Source organism: Phalangium opilio, unplaced genomic scaffold, assembly GCF_054372755.1.
Source record: "Phalangium opilio isolate 3A_F unplaced genomic scaffold, DU_Popi_V2 ptg000093l_1, whole genome shotgun sequence".
NCBI lineage: Eukaryota > Metazoa > Arthropoda > Arachnida > Opiliones > Phalangiidae > Phalangium > Phalangium opilio.
The window spans coordinates 1735001-1754829 of record NW_028324198.1 but is presented as its reverse complement, the minus strand read 5'-3'; the positions used below and the strand labels follow the sequence as shown (position 1 = coordinate 1754829).

At 39.5% G+C, this 19829-nt stretch overlaps 1 protein-coding gene across 1 annotated transcript in view; it reads left to right on the top strand.

Moving 5' to 3' along the window:
- The first annotated feature begins 15446 nt into the window (after positions 1–15446).
- Positions 15447–19829, top strand: part of LOC149640191 (uncharacterized) — a 4851-nt gene continuing 468 nt past the window's right edge. The window contains exons 1-2 of the mRNA XM_089850652.1: positions 15447–15549; positions 15615–18138. Of these exons, the coding sequence (XP_089706778.1) occupies positions 15754–18138 (2385 nt within the window). The 5' untranslated portion in view covers positions 15447–15549; positions 15615–15753. The remainder of the gene's footprint in view (positions 15550–15614; positions 18139–19829) is intronic.

The following is a 19829-nucleotide window of genomic DNA, read 5'->3' as shown; positions in this document are numbered from 1 at the left end:
GAGGGAAGACTGGCTTGTAGCCAGACGGGTTGTCACGATTTCCAAGCTTCGGTGGGCTGTCAACTGTTTAAAGCCCTACAAGTCTCCGGGACCCGATGGGGTCTTCCCTCTGCTTTTGCAGGAGGGCTTAGACCACATCGCCTCTGCGCTTTGCAAGATCTACAGACTTTGCATTGCTCTCGGTCACATACCTCGTGACTGGAGGCGCTCTTGGGTTATCTTTATTCCCAAGCCCGGGAAGGCTTGCTATCTCGAGGCGAAGGCATTCAGGCCCATATGCCCGACCTCCTTCTTCCTCAAAATTCTGGAGAAGCTGGTGGACAGGTACATTAGAGACGAGGTACTTTCGGTAACTCCTCTCTCTTCTTCACAATTTGCTTGCCAAAAAGGCAAATCCACTGAGACGGCCCTACGCGGCCTTACGAATTGCCTGGATAGGGCATTCGAGTTTCAGGAAATTTCACTGGCCGTCTTCCTCGATATTGAGGGGGCCTTTGCCAAGGTCTCTAGCTCGGTTATTACTGAAGCTGTCAAAAGATTCGGCATCAGCGACACTCTTGGCCGCTGGATCAAGTCCATGCTCACCGACCGCGAGGTGTCGGCCTCCCTCCTTGGGGACTTTCTAGGGGTGACTACCAGCAGGGGCTGCCCTCAGGGTGGAGTGCTCTCCCCCCTGTTGTGGTGCCTGGTGGTGGACGAACTCTTGGGGAGGCTCGGGGGTGCTGGGGATGTAGCTGCTTCGGGTATGCGGACGATGTAGCGATAGTCTTTACCGTGAAGTTCCCGGATACTGTTACCGCACTTATGAGATCTGCTCTCTCTTGCGTGGAGCAATGGTGTCAGGCGGTTAACCTCACCGTTAATCCTGACAAAACTGTCCTTGTTCCTTTTACAAGGAAGAATACTAAGGATTTGTTCAATGATATCTCCATCTTTGGCCAGGTCTTGACAAAGTCCTCCGAGGTGAAATACCTGGGGTTGACCTTTGATTGCAGACTCACATGGAAGCCGCATCTTGATCGGTGTATTAAGAAGGCCAAGATGCTCTTCTGGAGGACCATTAGCTCTGTCGGCCAGACTTGGAGCCTACACCCCAAGGCTGTACACTGGCTCTATACTGGGATCATCAGACCCATACTATCTTACAAGGCACTTGTCTGGTGGACAAGGGTCCGGCTTAAGACGGTGCAGGCCGCCCTGCGCATGCTTCAAAGGCTTGCCTGCATTGGTGTTACGGGGGCCCTGAGATCGACCCCAACTGCTTCCCTGGAGGTGCTCCTTGACATGCTTCGTCTTCATCTCTTCATTGAGGAGGAGGCTGTCATGGGGGCCTACAGGCTCTACATTAGTGGCTGCTGGGTTCCAAGACTCTGGGATTACAGCCATACGAAGCTCTTTCGGGAGTACGCCGCACTTGAGCCGTCATTACGATGTGCTCTGACAAAACCGTTACCAGTTTTGACTTCACTAAGCTATTCAGCATCCACTTTCCCAGTCGGGCAGAGTGGACAAACCTGCTGCCTCTTGGCACTGAAGGTGAAACTATTTGGTTCACCGATGGTTCCAAGACTGATTCCGGCGCTGGCGCCGGCTATTACTGCCAAACCACAAGGGTCGGCTTTTCTGCTTGCCTGGGCACCTTTGCTAGTGTGTTCAAGGCGGAAATTGCCGAAATCTGTTATTGCGCAGATTATTGTATTAATAAAGGGTATACCGGACGGACTGTGAGAATCTATTCTGACAGTCAGGCCGCCCAGTGTCAGATTACTTCTCAACTGGTGCGCAGCTGCCTTGATCTGCTAGCGCGACTGGCATCCTGCAACAGGGGTCTGTTGTACTAGGTGCCAGGGCATAGCGGATATTATGGCAATGAGCAAGCCGATAGATTTGCGAAAAGGGGTGCGGAGGCCAAGCTCTTGGGACCGGAGCCGACCGTCACCGTCCCCTGCAGGCACGTTAAACAGAGTCGGCATGACAGGTTGACTGTCATACAAAACCAGCTCTGGCATAACATGGAGGGCCAGAGATAGACAAAACTGTTAGTAAATGGTCCTTCAGGTCTCGTGCTAGAGACCTAATTTCGCTCAGCAGATGGGATATTAGGCTGGCCACCGGTCTTCTGACCGGACACTGCCGGCTAAATAGGCACCTCCATCTGATGGGTTTTACCGACGACCCTCTCTGCAGGTCGTGTCAGGAGAAGGAAGAAACATCCGCTCACGTACTTTGCGAGTGTGACTGCTCCGTCTCGCTTAGATTAGAACATTTTGATTCACACACTGTGGAGCCCTCAAGGGTCTCCTCTATCACGGTGGAGCGAATTCTTCGCTACGCTGCAGCTACGGGCCTATTCAAGGCCTGAATACGAGGATGCACAATATGCCTTTGGCATCGGTGCTAGGGCGCGTTCCCTCCTCAACAACAACAATAATAATAATAATAATAATAATAATGAAATGAAATGAAATGCATTTTTATTGTGTATATAAAAAACTAAACTAGTAGTTCACGAGAATATACACATGAGAGTCATAAATACAAAAGTATGTACATGATATTTACAAAAACTATAATTTCTAACAAATTTGTCTGAGTTTAATTGAAAAGATATCGAATTGGTGAGAGTAGTTGTTATAATTTTTTTGCATGCGATAAATTGGATTCAGATCTTTACACGGCACATTAAAAGTTACGTTTTTACGAAGACCAAGGGGAACCAAAAAGTTTAGTTTAACAAGTAGCTCACTTAACGTAATGCGATTATGAATTAATTTATGGAGGAATTTAATATCTATCATTGCCAAGTGACAGTCTATGGTCGGAAGACCCAAATGATTTAACAACAAAAGGTAGTCGTATTCTAGGTTACGCAAGAAGAATGTATGTACATAGGAAACAAATCTACGCTGAACAGCCTCTACGAATTTCCGTAGGTAAGAACTGCAGCCACTCCAAGCCATCGAACCGTAAACAAGTCGCGAGCGGACAAGACTGAGGTAAAGCAGTCGGAAGTGTTTAAGTGATTTGAGAGGTCTACATATTTTTAAAGCCACTCCCAATGTCCTTCGGCAGCGATTGACGGTACTAGTTACCTGCTCCTGAAAAAGCAAGGCACTATCGAAGATAACCCCGAGATCGGCAACCCTTAACATTCGGGGAATGAGAGAATTCCCAACCTTATAAGAAAAGCATATTTGTCTACTTATTCGCCTAGTGAAAGCGACATGTAGGGACTTAGAAGGATTGACGGGCAGATTATTCTTATCGCACCACACCGTTATTACGTTTAAATCGGCTTGGAGTGCCGCGCAGTCATCAGCAGAGTTGATTATCTTACATACCTTATGGTCATCCGCGAAAGCGATTAATTTTGAGAATTGAATTAAATATTGCAAATCGTATACGTACAAGTTGAACAACAAAGGGCCAAGAGAAGAACCCTGTGGAACCCCGCAATTAACCCTGTACGCAACGGAGGTAAGTACACCATTACACTTGATACGGTTAGTTCTCTGGTTTAAGTAGGAACTAAACCAACCAATAAGTTCTTCACCGACACCCAATATGCGCATTTTATCCAGTAAATAGGTATGGGAAACTCGATCAAAAGCCTTGGCCAAGTCAAAATAAATGACATCAACTTGTCCACGACTCTCAACTTCCGGTGCTACGTAGTCCATGAATGCCGCGTGGTTCGTGTCAACACTCTTCCCCGGCACAAAACCATGCTGGCATTCATTAGGGAAGGCATTAAACCACTTTTGTAATTTAGAATGAACTAACATGTCAAAGAGTTTGGCTAGTGTGGACAATAGAGATATTGGACGATAATTTTTAACGTCGCAAGCTGCGCCAGATTTAAAGACAGGGGTAACCGCCGCTTCTTTCCAAATGGTAGGGAATGTCTGGTTCGTGACAGATAAATTAAATATATGAGCAAGTGGCTCTAGTAAAAGGTCACCGCAACCTTTTAAAATAAAGGCGGGTATCCCATCAGTACCGGTTGATTTTTTGTTGGGGAGCTTCATAATCGAATTGTGAATGTCATCGCGCGTGAAAAACAAGGAGGGCAAAGTGTGATGACCCGTATAGGTTGAGTCATAAACATAGCGACTATTGGAAGACTGGTTATCCACTGAAATTCGAGAGAAATGATCCCCGAAATGAGACGCGAGCATCTCAGGATCAGAAACCATTTCACTGTCAATTTTTAGGGAAATGCGATGAGATACGTTTTTGATATTACCGTTCACAAAGTTCCAAAATTTCTTAGGATGGGATAACGCGTCCTGACAGACACGTTTACCCTCTAAGTTTCTATCGCGCTTCGCAAATCGTCGAACCAGTGCCCGTTGTTTTTTATAGTTGATGAAATCCGGTAAGAGAGCGTTTCGCTTGTATTTCCCGTAGTAGTACTTTTTCCTACGTATAGCCGTACGTAACTCAGAGGAATACCAATTAGGAAAAGAAGACGAACGATTACCGACCCGTATTGGTATTGCAGCATCCATAGCGCGTTTAATATAGAGTGTCAGTAAATTAGCGCAGTAATTAACATCCCGGGAATTTAGAAGGCATATCCAATCGGAGTCGCGCAAAGTAGTGTAAAGGTGATAATAGTTCCCATTCATGAACTTGTATGATTGGTTCAGCGTGAGGGGTGGAGGAGAGGACGGAATCGGATAATATTAATAATAATAATAATAATAATAATAATAATAATAATAATAATAATAATAATAATAATAATAATAATAATAATAATAATAATAATAATAATAATGAAATGAAATGAAATGAAATAGATTTTTAATGTCTATATAAAAAACTAAACATGTAGTTCACGAGAATATAGACAGACATCATAAATTAACAATACAATATTTACAGAAAATGCTTTTGTAGTTATATACATGAGAGAGAGATTAACAATGTACTAGCGAATATTTTTGATCGGTACTGAAAATATATCTATTGTATGGGAATATTTATTATACGTATTCTGAATGCGATTAATTGGATTAAGAACTTTCATAGGTACATAAAATGTCACGGTATGACGGAGAGAATTGGGAATTAAAAAGTTAAGTTTTGCGACTAAGTCGCTTAATTTAATCTTATTATTAATTAATTTAGAAAGAAATTTAATATCAGTTATTTCAAGTAAGTGGGCTAAAGATGGAAGGCCAAGACTAATTAGTAACAATTGATAATCATAAGTGAGATTTCGCAAGAAGAACGTATGGGCGTATAATATAAATTTCCGTTGAACCGATTCTATTCTTTGTCGTAAATAGGAACTACAGCCACTCCATGCCAATGAACCGTAAACAAGTCGCGATCGTACTAGACTGAGTAATAATAATAATAATAATAATAATAATAATAATAATAATAATAATAATAATAATAATAATAATAATAATAATTGAAATTGAAATTGAAATTGATGTTTATTTTTAAATCCTGCATTACAACATAACAATGTTACTTTTTACAGAAATACAGGATTTGATAAGTTAAATTAAATTAAACTATTTTATATATTAATTACATTTAAAAACTTCTTTATACAATTTTAAAACGCGTTTATACAATTTTAAAAGAGTACTCTTTATATACCTATTTACTCAGAGCGTAGTAAGAAATTTTGAAGCAAATTTTAGCGTTGCCTTAATAGAGGTCAGATTTCTTATTTGTATGAAAAGTTTTCAAATAGCTATTTTTAAAAGTGATTCGGTTTTTCTCAAATAAATCGATATCTTTTAGCCGTTCCGATAAAATATTGTATATGCTTTGTATTCTTTTAATGGGATTCTCTATACTTTTGTACGATTTACCAATATAGAAAGTTTTAGCATCTCTTAGATGTCGTGTCGGGATATTAAAATGCACTTTGTCCAGTAAAACTTTACAATCAATATTAAAATTCACAAGTTTGTTTAAAAAGCTTAGGTCTAAATAGGTAAGTCTGTTTTTGATTGTTAAGTAATTTTGGTCATTTAATAGTCGTATGTAGTCATAATGTCCCCGCTTTATAAATTTTTCGTATAGGAATTGAATAAATTTGCGCTGGATGCGTTCCAATGTACGCAAAAGATAATTGGAGCAACCAGCCCATACCTGTGAGGCGTATTCTAGCTTGGATCTGACCAGTGCTACAAAGAGCAGTTTGAATACTCTTGAAGATTTTAGGTTGGTAGCTATTTTAGATATGGCAAAAAGTGTTTTTAGACAGTGAGATTTTGTTTTCTCAACATGAAGGTTGAAATGCAGTTTTTGATCCAAAATTACTCCAAGGTCAGTAGTGGAAACTGCTCTCGGGATCTCGTTTCCATTTATTAGATAGTTATGTTTGATCCATTGGTTTTTTCGTGTATATGAGACTATGACGCTCTTCCCAGCGTTAAGTGGCAGACCATTTCTTTGGCTCCAATTATTTATTGCGTTTAGGTCCATATTCAGATATTCACAATCTAATGGTGATTTTATCTGGCGATATAATTTGTTGTCGTCCGCAAAAGTACCCAGCTCAGACTTTTTAATTATACATTTTGGTAGATCATTGATAAATATCGTGAACAACAATGGACCCAATGCTGATCCCTGCGGTACCCCTATATTACTTCTATAAGCTACCTTAGTTAATTTGGAGTTAACCTTCACCAAATTGACTCTATCTTTCAAATACGATTTTAATAATTTTAGCAGGGAACCTCCAATTCCATAGTGTTCTAATTTAGATAACAGTAGAGCGTGGTCCATTCGGTCAAATGCTTTTGTATAGTCGAGCATTATAGCGTCAACTTGGCCCTGAGTCGCTACAATGGTGGCTGTATAGTCCATAAACGTTAGCAGATTCGTCACTGTAGATCTTGCCTTACAAAAGCCATGTTGACTGTCTACCAAGAACTGCTTGAACCAATTGTATAGTGCTTCATTAAGGACCATTTCAAATATTTTAGAGGATGTTGTGATAAGGGAGATGGGCCTGTAGTTAGCAATATCGCCTTTATAGCCCTTTTTGTACACTGGGAGAACTATGGAAGTTTTCCATGCCTCTGGGAATAGGCCTTCTTTCAGCGCTAGATTAAAGATTTTGCAGAGAACAGGCGCAAATACATCGCTACAGCCTTTAATGATGTACGGTGGTAAGAAATCTATCCCTGTTGATTTCTTCGGCTTTAATTTTTTGATGGCCACACTAACAGATGCTTCAGGAATAACGAGGGTGCAGAAGCTATCTGGGGTTTGAAACGGGAAATCTTTTATTGAGCTATCAATGTGATTAGAATTTAAGGGCTCAGTGAATTTAGCCTTAAAGAGTTCCGCAAGCTCTACTGTATCGGTGACAATAGCATTGTTATGGTCCAAGGTAATTTCTGTTTGTTTCGTTTTAATCCTGGCCTTAGTATAGTCCCAAAGCTTCGAGGGATTATGAGAGATGTCGTCAACGATATTCTCTCCATATAGCTTGCGGTCTCTTGCAAGAAGTGATTGGCACGATTTCCGTAATTGTTTAAATTTAAGTTGGTCCTCAGGATTTCCCCGTTTTTTAAACTTTCTATGATAGTAGGATTTTTGAGAAAGTTTTATTTGTAGTTCTTTGGAGAACCATGCTGGATATTTTTGATTATTTCTAGCTTTTCCAGGCCTAATTTTAGGGATATGGAGATCCATGCAATTCTGGACAGTTTTTGCTAAGGAAGTAACAGCTGAATTTACATTCGTTAACTTATACAGGGAGGACCAATCAGTGTTCCGCAACTGCAGGTATAATTCCCGGTAGTTCCCCTTTTTATAGTTATAGTTCGGATATATATTAATTTCGTTCGTTGCAGAAATTGGTTTTGCCTGTGTATTATTTAGAACTGTTATCAAGAGCGGTGGGTGGTAACTGTCTATTGGCGTGAGGTAAGTATCGTCCTTTGAGACTTTCACGAAAATGTTGCTTGTAAGGACTAGGTCGAGGATGTTTCCTTTTGTATTTTGGAAAGTATTTAATTGAGATAGGCCTAAGTCGTTCGTGAAGTCAATTACGGCTGCCGCTATTAATTTGCGTGCCGGGGAACAGTAGCTAATATCTCCTATTTCCCAGTTTACCCCCGGAAGATTAAAGTCCCCCATTATTAAAATTTCTTTATTGTATCCTTTGAGTTTATCGCCTACTTGTGCAGCATTATATGACCCGTGACCAAGGCCCACTTTACGGGTTCCGTGCCGCGCTAGCTGCCGCCATATCCTGCCGAGTCCCGGAAGTATCTGGAATAGAAGAAGTACGCTTACCCGTGACCAAGACCAACTTGACGGTTCCCGTGCCGCTCTATCCGCCACCATATCCTGCCGTGTCCTTGAAGCACCTGGAATAAAACAAGACAAAACAAAACAAGATAAGTCATTATTACAAATACTTACCTCCTAAATCAAGAACTGTTACCGGACTTACTTAAACAACGGAATATTTTTAACTTAAAAAACTAAAAACTTTATCCGCTACGTGTACATACCGAGCTAGGGTTAAAACGTTTTTTAAAATAGATTTTTTTTTTCGCGATTAAAATCAAAAACCTTATCAGTTATTATTTCGGATCCGTGGACAACAGTTAGAATATTTAACTTTAAAGCTTTACCTAGTGTTTAAATTAATCGAAAAGTCATCTGACCCGTGACCAAGGCCCACTTTACGGGTTCCGTGCCGCGCTAGCTGCCGCCATATCCTGCCGAGTCCCGGAAGTATCTGGAATAGAAGAAGTACGCTTACCCGTGACCAAGACCAACTTGACGGTTCCCGTGCCGCTCTATCCGCCACCATATCCTGCCGTGTCCTTGAAGCACCTGGAATAAAACAAGACAAAACAAAACAAGATAAGTCATTATTACAAATACTTACCTCCTAAATCAAGAACTGTTACCGGACTTACTTAAACAACGGAATATTTTTAACTTAAAGAACTAAAAACTTTATCCGCTACGTGTACATACCGAGCTAGGGTTAAAACATTGTTTTTTTTTTTTTTTAAGTTTTCGACCCTTTTTAGTTACGCTATAGGTATACTTGAATCGACGATCGGAGCTCTTTCCCAAACTTTATTCACTGTTTAATTTAAGATCATTAATTTCGCTAACTAATCTTTGGATAGTAATGTGTAGATCATCTACTGTACTCTTCATTAAATCCAATATTGAAGTCGAGCCTCTTATCTCACCATTAACATTCATATAAGTTTTTAAAGTTGTCATGCAGTTGACCTGTTCACTAACTCTGTTATTAGATAATATTGATTGTAACTCCTTTTGAAATTGACTGGCTAAGCAGTCAGGTGTAGGAACTGTCCGCTGTATATTGTTACATACGTTATCTAAGCCTGACTTCAGTTCATTTTTAAGATCCAGGAACTGGTCTTTTATTAAATTTTCAATGCTTAATTGTAAGTTTTTGTTATTGGTTTCAAAGTTTGCCGTAATTTGGTTTTCAATGCCCTTGAACCCTTCCTTTGTAAGAGAGACAATATCTTTTTTTAAGTCATGTGTTGTTGCTTTGAGAAGATCAGTATTACTACTGTCCTCAAGAGATTTGGAGTTCTTTCCGGAACCAATGAAATCTTTTATGGTGGAAATAATGTTAGCAGTGTTTTGCCTCTGTTCCTCTACCACAACTGATTTTATGCTATTTAACGATTGTTTGGTTAAAGAGACCTTTGTCCCTGATTTCAGTTTACACTTCATGCTTTCAGAGTCCTCCTCATCTAGGTTCGGATGTTCTGATTTGGGATTTTCGTCAGCGTGAGCCCTAGTACCAGTGCATTCCCGCGTTTTATTATTTGTTACAATAGGACTTGTAATTGGGGAGTCCAGGCTTCTTTTTGCTTTGCATTTTTTGCACACGTGTTTGCTAGATCGCCTGTCTTTTCCATCCCAAAAAGCATGGCTTTCCTCGCGGCTAATATTAAGACATTTCCCGTGCACTCTAGCAAGACATTCTCTACAGGGTACGTAATGTTCCTTTCCCCAAAAAGGCTCGTCACATATAAGACATTTATCAGAACTCGGAGCCATTATACTCAGTGTAAATTATAGGTTATACTACCCTCAGAGGAGCTTAAAGATTCTTAAAGGGCACCAGTACTTGTGTTTGCGGGATAGATCTTAGCAAATTAAACAGTGAATAAAGTTTGGGAAAGAGCTCCGATCGTCGATTCAAGTATACCTATAGCGTAACTAAAAAGGGTCGAAAACTTAAAAAAAAAAAAAAACAATGTTTTAACCCTAGCTCGGTATGTACACGTAGCGGATAAAGTTTTTAGTTTTTTAAGTTAAAAATATTCCGTTGTTTAAGTAAGTCCGGTAACAGTTCTTGATTTAGGAGGTAAGTATTTGTAATAATGACTTATCTTGTTTTGTTTTGTCTTGTTTTATTCCAGGTGCTTCAAGGACACGGCAGGATATGGTGGCGGATAGAGCGGCACGGGAACCGTCAAGTTGGTCTTGGTCACGGGTAAGCGTACTTCTTCTATTCCAGATACTTCCGGGACTCGGCAGGATATGGCGGCAGCTAGCGCGGCACGGAACCCGTAAAGTGGGCCTTGGTCACGGGTCAGATGACTTTTCGATTAATTTAAACACTAGGTAAAGCTTTAAAGTTAAATATTCTAACTGTTGTCCACGGATCCGAAATAATAACTGATAAGGTTTTTGATTTTAATCGCGAAAAAAAAATCTATTTTAAAAAACGTTTTAACCCTAGCTCGGTATGTACACGTAGCGGATAAAGTTTTTAGTTTTTTAAGTTAAAAATATTCCGTTGTTTAAGTAAGTCCGGTAACAGTTCTTGATTTAGGAGGTAAGTATTTGTAATAATGACTTATCTTGTTTTGTTTTGTCTTGTTTTATTCCAGGTGCTTCAAGGACACGGCAGGATATGGTGGCGGATAGAGCGGCACGGGAACCGTCAAGTTGGTCTTGGTCACGGGTAAGCGTACTTCTTCTATTCCAGATACTTCCGGGACTCGGCAGGATATGGCGGCAGCTAGCGCGGCACGGAACCCGTAAAGTGGGCCTTGGTCACGGGTCAGATGACTTTTCGATTAATTTAAACACTAGGTAAAGCTTTAAAGTTAAATATTCTAACTGTTGTCCACGGATCCGAAATAATAACTGATAAGGTTTTTGATTTTAATCGCGAAAAAAAAAATCTATTTTAAAAAACGCTTTAACCCTAGCTCGGTATGTACACGTAGCGGATAAAGTTTTTAGTTTTTTAAGTTAAAAATATTCCGTTGTTTAAGTAAGTCCGGTAACAGTTCTTGATTTAGGAGGTAAGTATTTGTAATAATGACTTATCTTGTTTTGTTTTGTCTTGTTTTATTCCAGGTGCTTCAAGGACACGGCAGGATATGGTGGCGTATAGAGCGGCACGGGAACCGTCAAGTTGGTCTTGGTCACGGGTAAGCGTACTTCTTCTATTCCAGATACTTCCGGGACTCGGCAGGATATGGCGGCAGCTAGCGCGGCACGGAACCCGTAAAGTGGGCCTTGGTCACGGGTCATATAATGCTGCACAAGTAGGCGATAAACTCAAAGGATACAATAAAGAAATTTTAATAATGGGGGACTTTAATCTTCCGGGGGTAAACTGGGAAATAGGAGATATTAGCTACTGTTCCCCGGCACGCAAATTAATAGCGGCAGCCGTAATTGACTTCACGAACGACTTAGGCCTATCTCAATTAAATACTTTCCAAAATACAAAAGGAAACATCCTCGACCTAGTCCTTACAAGCAACATTTTCGTGAAAGTCTCAAAGGACGATACTTACCTCACGCCAATAGACAGTTACCACCCACCGCTCTTGATAACAGTTCTAAATAATACACAGGCAAAACCAATTTCTGCAACGAACGAAATTAATATATATCCGAACTATAACTATAAAAAGGGGAACTACCGGGAATTATACCTGCAGTTGCGGAACACTGATTGGTCCTCCCTGTATAAGTTAACGAATGTAAATTCAGCTGTTACTTCCTTAGCAAAAACTGTCCAGAATTGCATGGATCTCCATATCCCTAAAATTAGGCCTGGAAAAGCTAGAAATAATCAAAAATATCCAGCATGGTTCTCCAAAGAACTACAAATAAAACTTTCTCAAAAATCCTACTATCATAGAAAGTTTAAAAAACGGGGAAATCCTGAGGACCAACTTAAATTTAAACAATTACGGAAATCGTGCCAATCACTTCTTGCAAGAGACCGCAAGCTATATGGAGAGAATATCGTTGACGACATCTCTCATAATCCCTCGAAGCTTTGGGACTATACTAAGGCCAGGATTAAAACGAAACAAACAGAAATTACCTTGGACCATAACAATGCTATTGTCACCGATACAGTAGAGCTTGCGGAACTCTTTAAGGCTAAATTCACTGAGCCCTTAAATTCTAATCACATTGATAGCTCAATAAAAGATTTCCCGTTTCAAACCCCAGATAGCTTCTGCACCCTCGTTATTCCTGAAGCATCTGTTAGTGTGGCCATCAAAAAATTAAAGCCGAAGAAATCAACAGGGATAGATTTCTTACCACCGTACATCATTAAAGGCTGTAGCGATGTATTTGCGCCTGTTCTCTGCAAAATCTTTAATCTAGCGCTGAAAGAAGGCCTATTCCCAGAGGCATGGAAAACTTCCATAGTTCTCCCAGTGTACAAAAAGGGCTATAAAGGCGATATTGCTAACTACAGGCCCATCTCCCTTATCACAACATCCTCTAAAATATTTGAAATGGTCCTTAATGAAGCACTATACAATTGGTTCAAGCAGTTCTTGGTAGACAGTCAACATGGCTTTTGTAAGGCAAGATCTACAGTGACGAATCTGCTAACGTTTATGGACTATACAGCCACCATTGTAGCGACTCAGGGCCAAGTTGACGCTATAATGCTCGACTATACAAAAGCATTTGACCGAATGGACCACGCTCTACTGTTATCTAAATTAGAACACTATGGAATTGGAGGTTCCCTGCTAAAATTATTAAAATCGTATTTGAAAGATAGAGTCAATTTGGTGAAGGTTAACTCCAAATTAACTAAGGTAGCTTATAGAAGTAATATAGGGGTACCGCAGGGATCAGCATTGGGTCCATTGTTGTTCACGATATTTATCAATGATCTACCAAAATGTATAATTAAAAAGTCTGAGCTGGGTACTTTTGCGGACGACAACAAATTATATCGCCAGATAAAATCACCATTAGATTGTGAATATCTGAATATGGACCTAAACGCAATAAATAATTGGAGCCAAAGAAATGGTCTGCCACTTAACGCTGGGAAGAGCGTCATAGTCTCATATACACGAAAAAACCAATGGATCAAACATAACTATCTAATAAATGGAAACGAGATCCCGAGAGCAGTTTCCACTACTGACCTTGGAGTAATTTTGGATCAAAAACTGCATTTCAACCTTCATGTTGAGAAAACAAAATCTCACTGTCTAAAAACACTTTTTGCCATATCTAAAATAGCTACCAACCTAAAATCTTCAAGAGTATTCAAACTGCTCTTTGTAGCACTGGTCAGATCCAAGCTAGAATACGCCTCACAGGTATGGGCTGGTTGCTCCAATTATCTTTTGCGTACATTGGAACGCATCCAGCGCAAATTTATTCAATTCCTATACGAAAAATTTATAAAGCGGGGACATTATGACTACATACGACTATTAAATGACCAAAATTACTTAACAATCAAAAACAGACTTACCTATTTAGACCTAAGCTTTTTAAACAAACTTGTGAATTTTAATATTGATTGTAAAGTTTTACTGGACAAAGTGCATTTTAATATCCCGACACGACATCTAAGAGATGCTAAAACTTTCTATATTGGTAAATCGTACAAAAGTATAGAGAATCCCATTAAAAGAATACAAAGCATATACAATATTTTATCGGAACGGCTAAAAGATATCGATTTATTTGAGAAAAACCGAATCACTTTTAAAAATAGCTATTTGAAAACTTTTCATACAAATAAGAAATCTGACCTCTATTAAGGCAACGCTAAAATTTGCTTCAAAATTTCTTACTACGCTCTGAGTAAATAGGTATATAAAGAGTACTCTTTTAAAATTGTATAAACGCGTTTTAAAATTGTATAAAGAAGTTTTTAAATGTAATTAATATATAAAATAGTTTAATTTAATTTAACTTATCAAATCCTGTATTTCTGTAAAAAGTAACATTGTTATGTTGTAATGCAGGATTTAAAAATAAACATCAATTTCAATTTCAATTTCAATTATTATTATTATTATTATTATTATTATGATAGCAGACGACGCGTGGAGTATAAGTTCGCCGCTTCGCTCGCGCTCCGGTTTTTGCTCATAATTTACAGTCCCTTAATAGTTCTGTATCCGCTTTTTTGCACCTAACGACTTATAACGACTTCCATTAACGGTAATTAAAATTAATCTTCACTTAATTAAACTTTTATTCGTGTTTTCGCAGTCTTTCAAAATCTTCTCGCGGCAGCGGTTTGCCATAGTCGCGCCGTTAGTAGCACCGTTTGTTCCGCCGGACTTATGATGCAGAATTTGCTATAACTGTCTACCAGACCTACTTCAACAATAGCTAATTCTACTCGAAACGTCTGCTTCTTTCGGTTTGAGCCACTTGGGCTCGATTTTTATTAATTTTACCGATGGCTCCGGCTAAGGACTCATGCATTAGCTGCGATAAACCCATATATGGCAAGCAGGCTATTGCGGTCTGCTCTAGTGGCTGCGGAAGGCGTGCACATAAATCTTGCAACGGGGACTCTTTTACCTGCACGAACTGTAAGCCTTCTAATCGTTTATCGCGCAGTCGACAACAGTCTCGCACGTCACTCAGCTCTATATCTGAGCAAACCAACCTCTCATCAGCTTCTAACGACGACATCAGCGACTTTAAGCTCGGTTCTAAACAACCCTGCTCACACTGCACATGCACTTCCGTTGACGATATCAATGACGTACTCACTAACCTGCTCCGCCCGGACAGCCTAACTCGGGAACCGAACTCTATTTTAGACAAAATGCTTCAGAAATTGGACGCCCTCGAAACATTGGTGCTGACTTTAGATTCACAGGTCACAGAATTAACAAGCTCTAATAAACAGCTGCGGAAGGAGCTTTCTGAGCTACGTGAATCTGCTTCCACTTCTACTATCCGGAGTGACACTGCGCCGACGCTCCCTCAGGGGCGTTCCTACACTGCAGCCGCCACACATTTCCCTATGCTTGGATTGCTTCCACCCTCTACATCAGCAACTTCGGGGCCACCACGACCACAGTCCATGGTTCTACCACCTACATCTCAGCCACAACAGCGCGTCCGCAAGCCAACAAAATCGGGATCAGCGGTAAACTCTAAAATAAAAACTGCGAGTAGGCAGCCTCAACGACAACGCAAGGCCCTATTCGTTAGCTGGCTCGACCCTACTCTGCTTTCTTCTGACTTGTGTAAAACACTTGTTGAGGACGAGGGAATTCAGTCGGCTATGTGCGTCCGTCTGCGGCCGAAAAATCCCAACGCCTCTCACTCCTCTTTTTATGTTACCTGTTCAGACGAAGATGAGTTCTCCCGACTCTCTGATCCTGATATCTGGCCTGTGGATTGTATAATCGCAGACTTTGGTGGGCCACTCCGTGATGCGTACAAGCACAGTAGTGAGCTCCCTCCGTCGTCTCCAACGATCCAGCAATAATGACATTGTCGATTGCCTACCAGAACGTCCGCGGCTTAAGAACCAAGGCTAGTGAATTTATGGATAATGCGATTTCTCTTGACTTTGACATTATATGTTTAACAGAGACATGGTTTAACCATGAACACTTTAATGCCAACTATTTTCCTGATACTTATATTGTATATAGAGCAGATAGACCGGATCTTGAATATAAAAACGTTCGGGGTGGTGGCGCCTTAATTGCCATTAAGAAGTCACTAGTTAGTATAAGGCGGCATGATCTTGAGGGCGTCGCGGAATGCGTCTTTGCGCAAGTTAAGTTGCGCTCCGACGAGTTCCTCTTGATCGGTACGGTCTATTTTCCCCCATCGGCCAATGACGCTAATTACTCCACGTTTAGGCAACGACTTCTCCAGGACTTACCAGACCAGGATACTAATTTATTGCTTCTTGGTGACTATAATTTACCTGGTGTGCACTGGGCGACTAACGACACTCTGGGCTGCACCACCCCTACTGTAAATAAGGCGCGTCACATATTTGAAATATGTTACTATTATAACCTCAGGCAATTTAACGAGTTAAAGAACTCTTGTGATAATATTTTGGACTTATGCCTAGCCAATGTTAATAACTTAGATATTTTATCATTGTGTGATCCTTTTGTTGCCCCGGATGCCTTTCATCCTCCCTTTCTGGTAGAGTATGCGATTCCGTCATGTCCTCAGCCTAACAAGCCGGAAAAATTTTATAAGTTTACGAAAGGGAACTATTACCAACTCTACACCACTTTGCGCGATTCCAATTGGCTGACCATTTTAAATTCCCAGGATGTTAATTTTTGCGCTACCATGTTAACACGTTATTTAAAGTGCGCTATGGATGCTGCCATACCTATGCAGATTGGTAATAGTTCGTCTGCGTTTCCTAAGTGGTATTCCTCTGAATTGCGTTCTGCTATACGTAGAAAGAAGTACTACTTTGGAAAATATAAGCGTTCTGCTTTCCTACCTGATTTTATAAAATATAAAAAACAAAGGGCTTTAGTTAGACGATTTGCAAAGCGTGACAGAAATATTGAGAGTAAACGTGTTTGTGAGGAAGCATTGGCCCACCCTAAGAAATTTTGGAGTTTCGTCAATGGGAACATTAAGAATAAGACGCATCATATCTCCCTCAAGATTAATAACGAAATGATTACTGACACAGACAGACTTGCCACTCATTTCGGTGATCATTTCTCGCGTATTTCAATTGATAACACGCCTTCCCATGATCGTTACATTTATGACTCGTCCAATACTGAACATCACCCGTTGTCCTCAATTATTTTCACACAAAATGACATCTACAAAGCAATCTTAAAGCTGCCCAATAAGTTGTCTACAGGTACAGATAGGATACCGGCTTTTATTATAAAGGGTTGCGGCGACATATTACTGCCAGCACTTGCTCATATTTATAATTTATCGTTAAGTACAAAGATCTTTCCCACTATTTGGAAACAAGCGGTGGTTTCCCCCATTTATAAATCGGGCTCTGCATGCGACGTTAAAAATTATCGTCCAATTTCTCTCTTATGCACCCTTGCTAAATTATTTGACATGCTCGTACATGCTAAACTGCAAGTGTGGTTCAGTGCTTTTCCATTTGAAAGTCAACATGGCTTTGTACCGGGTAGGAGTGTGGACACGAATCATGCTGTGTTCATGAATTACGTAGCCCCGTTGGTGGAAAATCGTGGCCAGGTCGACGTCATCTATCTCGACCTGGCTAAAGCTTTCGACCGTGTTTCGCATCCTTATCTATTGGATAAGATGCGAATCTTGGGAGTAGGCAGTGAACTTATTGGGTGGTTTCGCTCATACTTGAGTGAGCGAACTAACATGATTAAATGTAATGGTGTCTTAAGCTCTTTTACTTACCCTATAACTTGCGGTGTGCCACAGGGTTCATCCTTGGGCCCTTTATTGTTCAATATATATATATATGACCTACAATATTCAGTTCAATCCTCCATGCTAATCGCGTTCGCGGATGACCATAAAATCTGTAAAACTATTACCTCTCGCGAAGATTGCACTAAACTCCAAAGTGACTTGCACGCTATTGCTTTATGGTGTGACGCCAATAACCTGCCAATTAACCCTACCAAATCGACTCAGGTGACCTTCACGAGGAGAGTGGGCAGAGAAATCTGTAATACATACACCATTGCAAATACTACTATCCCTCAAAAATTACAGGTGAATGATCTTGGCGTTAATTTTGATCGTGCCTTGCTTTTTCATGAGCACGTGGCGATTACAGTTAATCGCTGTCGCCGAACTTTAGGCGTTTCCTTAAAACTATGTCGATCTCTAAGATCGTTAAAACATTTTAAACTGCTCTACCTCAGTCTAGTACGTTCTCGACTTGTTTACGGTTCATTGGCATGGAGTGGCTCTAGTTCCTATTTACGACAAAGAGTAGAATCGGTACAACGGAAATTTATATTATACACCCATACGTTCTTCTTGCGAAATCTCGCTTACGATTATCAATTGTTACTAATTAGGCTTGGCCTTCCATCTTTAGCCCACTTACTTGAAATTATTGATATTAAATTTCTTTCAAAATTAATTAATAATAAGATTAAATTAAGCGACTTACTCGCAAAACTTAACTTTTTAATTCCAAATTCTCTCCGTCATACCGTGACTTTTTATGTACCTATGAAAGTTCTTAATCCAATTACTCGAATTCAGAAAACGTATAATAAATATTCCCAGACAATAGATATATTTTCCGTACCGATTAAAAATATACGCTAGTGCAAAGTTTATCTCAATCCCATGTATATATGTAAAAAGTGTATTTTCTGTAATTATATTGTATTGCTATCTTTTGATGTCTGTCTATATTCTCGTGAACTACTTGTATAGTTTTTTATATAGACATTAAAAATCTATTTCATTTCATTTCATTATTATTATTATTATTATTATTATTATTATTATTATTATTATTATTATTACTCAGTCTAGTACGATCGCGACTTGTTTACGGTTCATTGGCATGGAGTGGCTGTAGTTCCTATTTACGACAAAGAATAGAATCGGTTCAACGGAAATTTATATTATACGCCCATACGTTCTTCTTGCGAAATCTCACTTATGATTATCAATTGTTACTAATTAGTCTTGGCCTTCCATCTTTAGCCCACTTACTTGAAATAACTGATATTAAATTTCTTTCTAAATTAATTAATAATAAGATTAAATTAAGCGACTTAGTCGCAAAACTTAACTTTTTAATTCCCAATTCTCTCCGTCATACCGTGACATTTTATGTACCTATGAAAGTTCTTAATCCAATTAATCGCATTCAGAATACGTATAATAAATATTCCCATACAATAGATATATTTTCAGTACCGATCAAAAATATTCGCTAGTACATTGTTAATCTCTCTCTCATGTATATAACTACAAAAGCATTTTCTGTAAATATTGTATTGTTAATTTATGATGTCTGTCTATATTCTCGTGAACTACATGTTTAGTTTTTTATATAGACATTAAAAATCTATTTCATTTCATTTCATTTCATTATTATTATTATTATTATTATTATTATTATTATTATTATTATTATTATTATTATTATTATTATTATTATTATTATTATTATTATTATTATTATTATTATTATTATTATTATTATTATTATTATTATTATTATTATTTTGGTCCTCATTTTGCTTCCATATCGGTAGACGGAACCGACTCTAATTTACTCTGTGGGCTTGATTACCCTGGGGTCGACTCCGTCCGTTATTGTTCACAAATAATCCCATCTGATGATATTCTCAATGCTATTCGCCAATTACCAGTCAAATTTTCCACCGGAGTGGATGGTATCCCCGCGTTTATAATAAAGGGCTGCGCTGATATTTTAACACCCGTTCTCACCCATATATACAACCTCTCCCTCGAACTATGTACTTTCCCAAGGCTTTGGAAACGGGCGGTTATTGTGCCTATATACAAAAGTGGTCCCGCGCACGATATAAAAAACTACCGACCAATCTCCCTACTCTGTGTATTTGCCA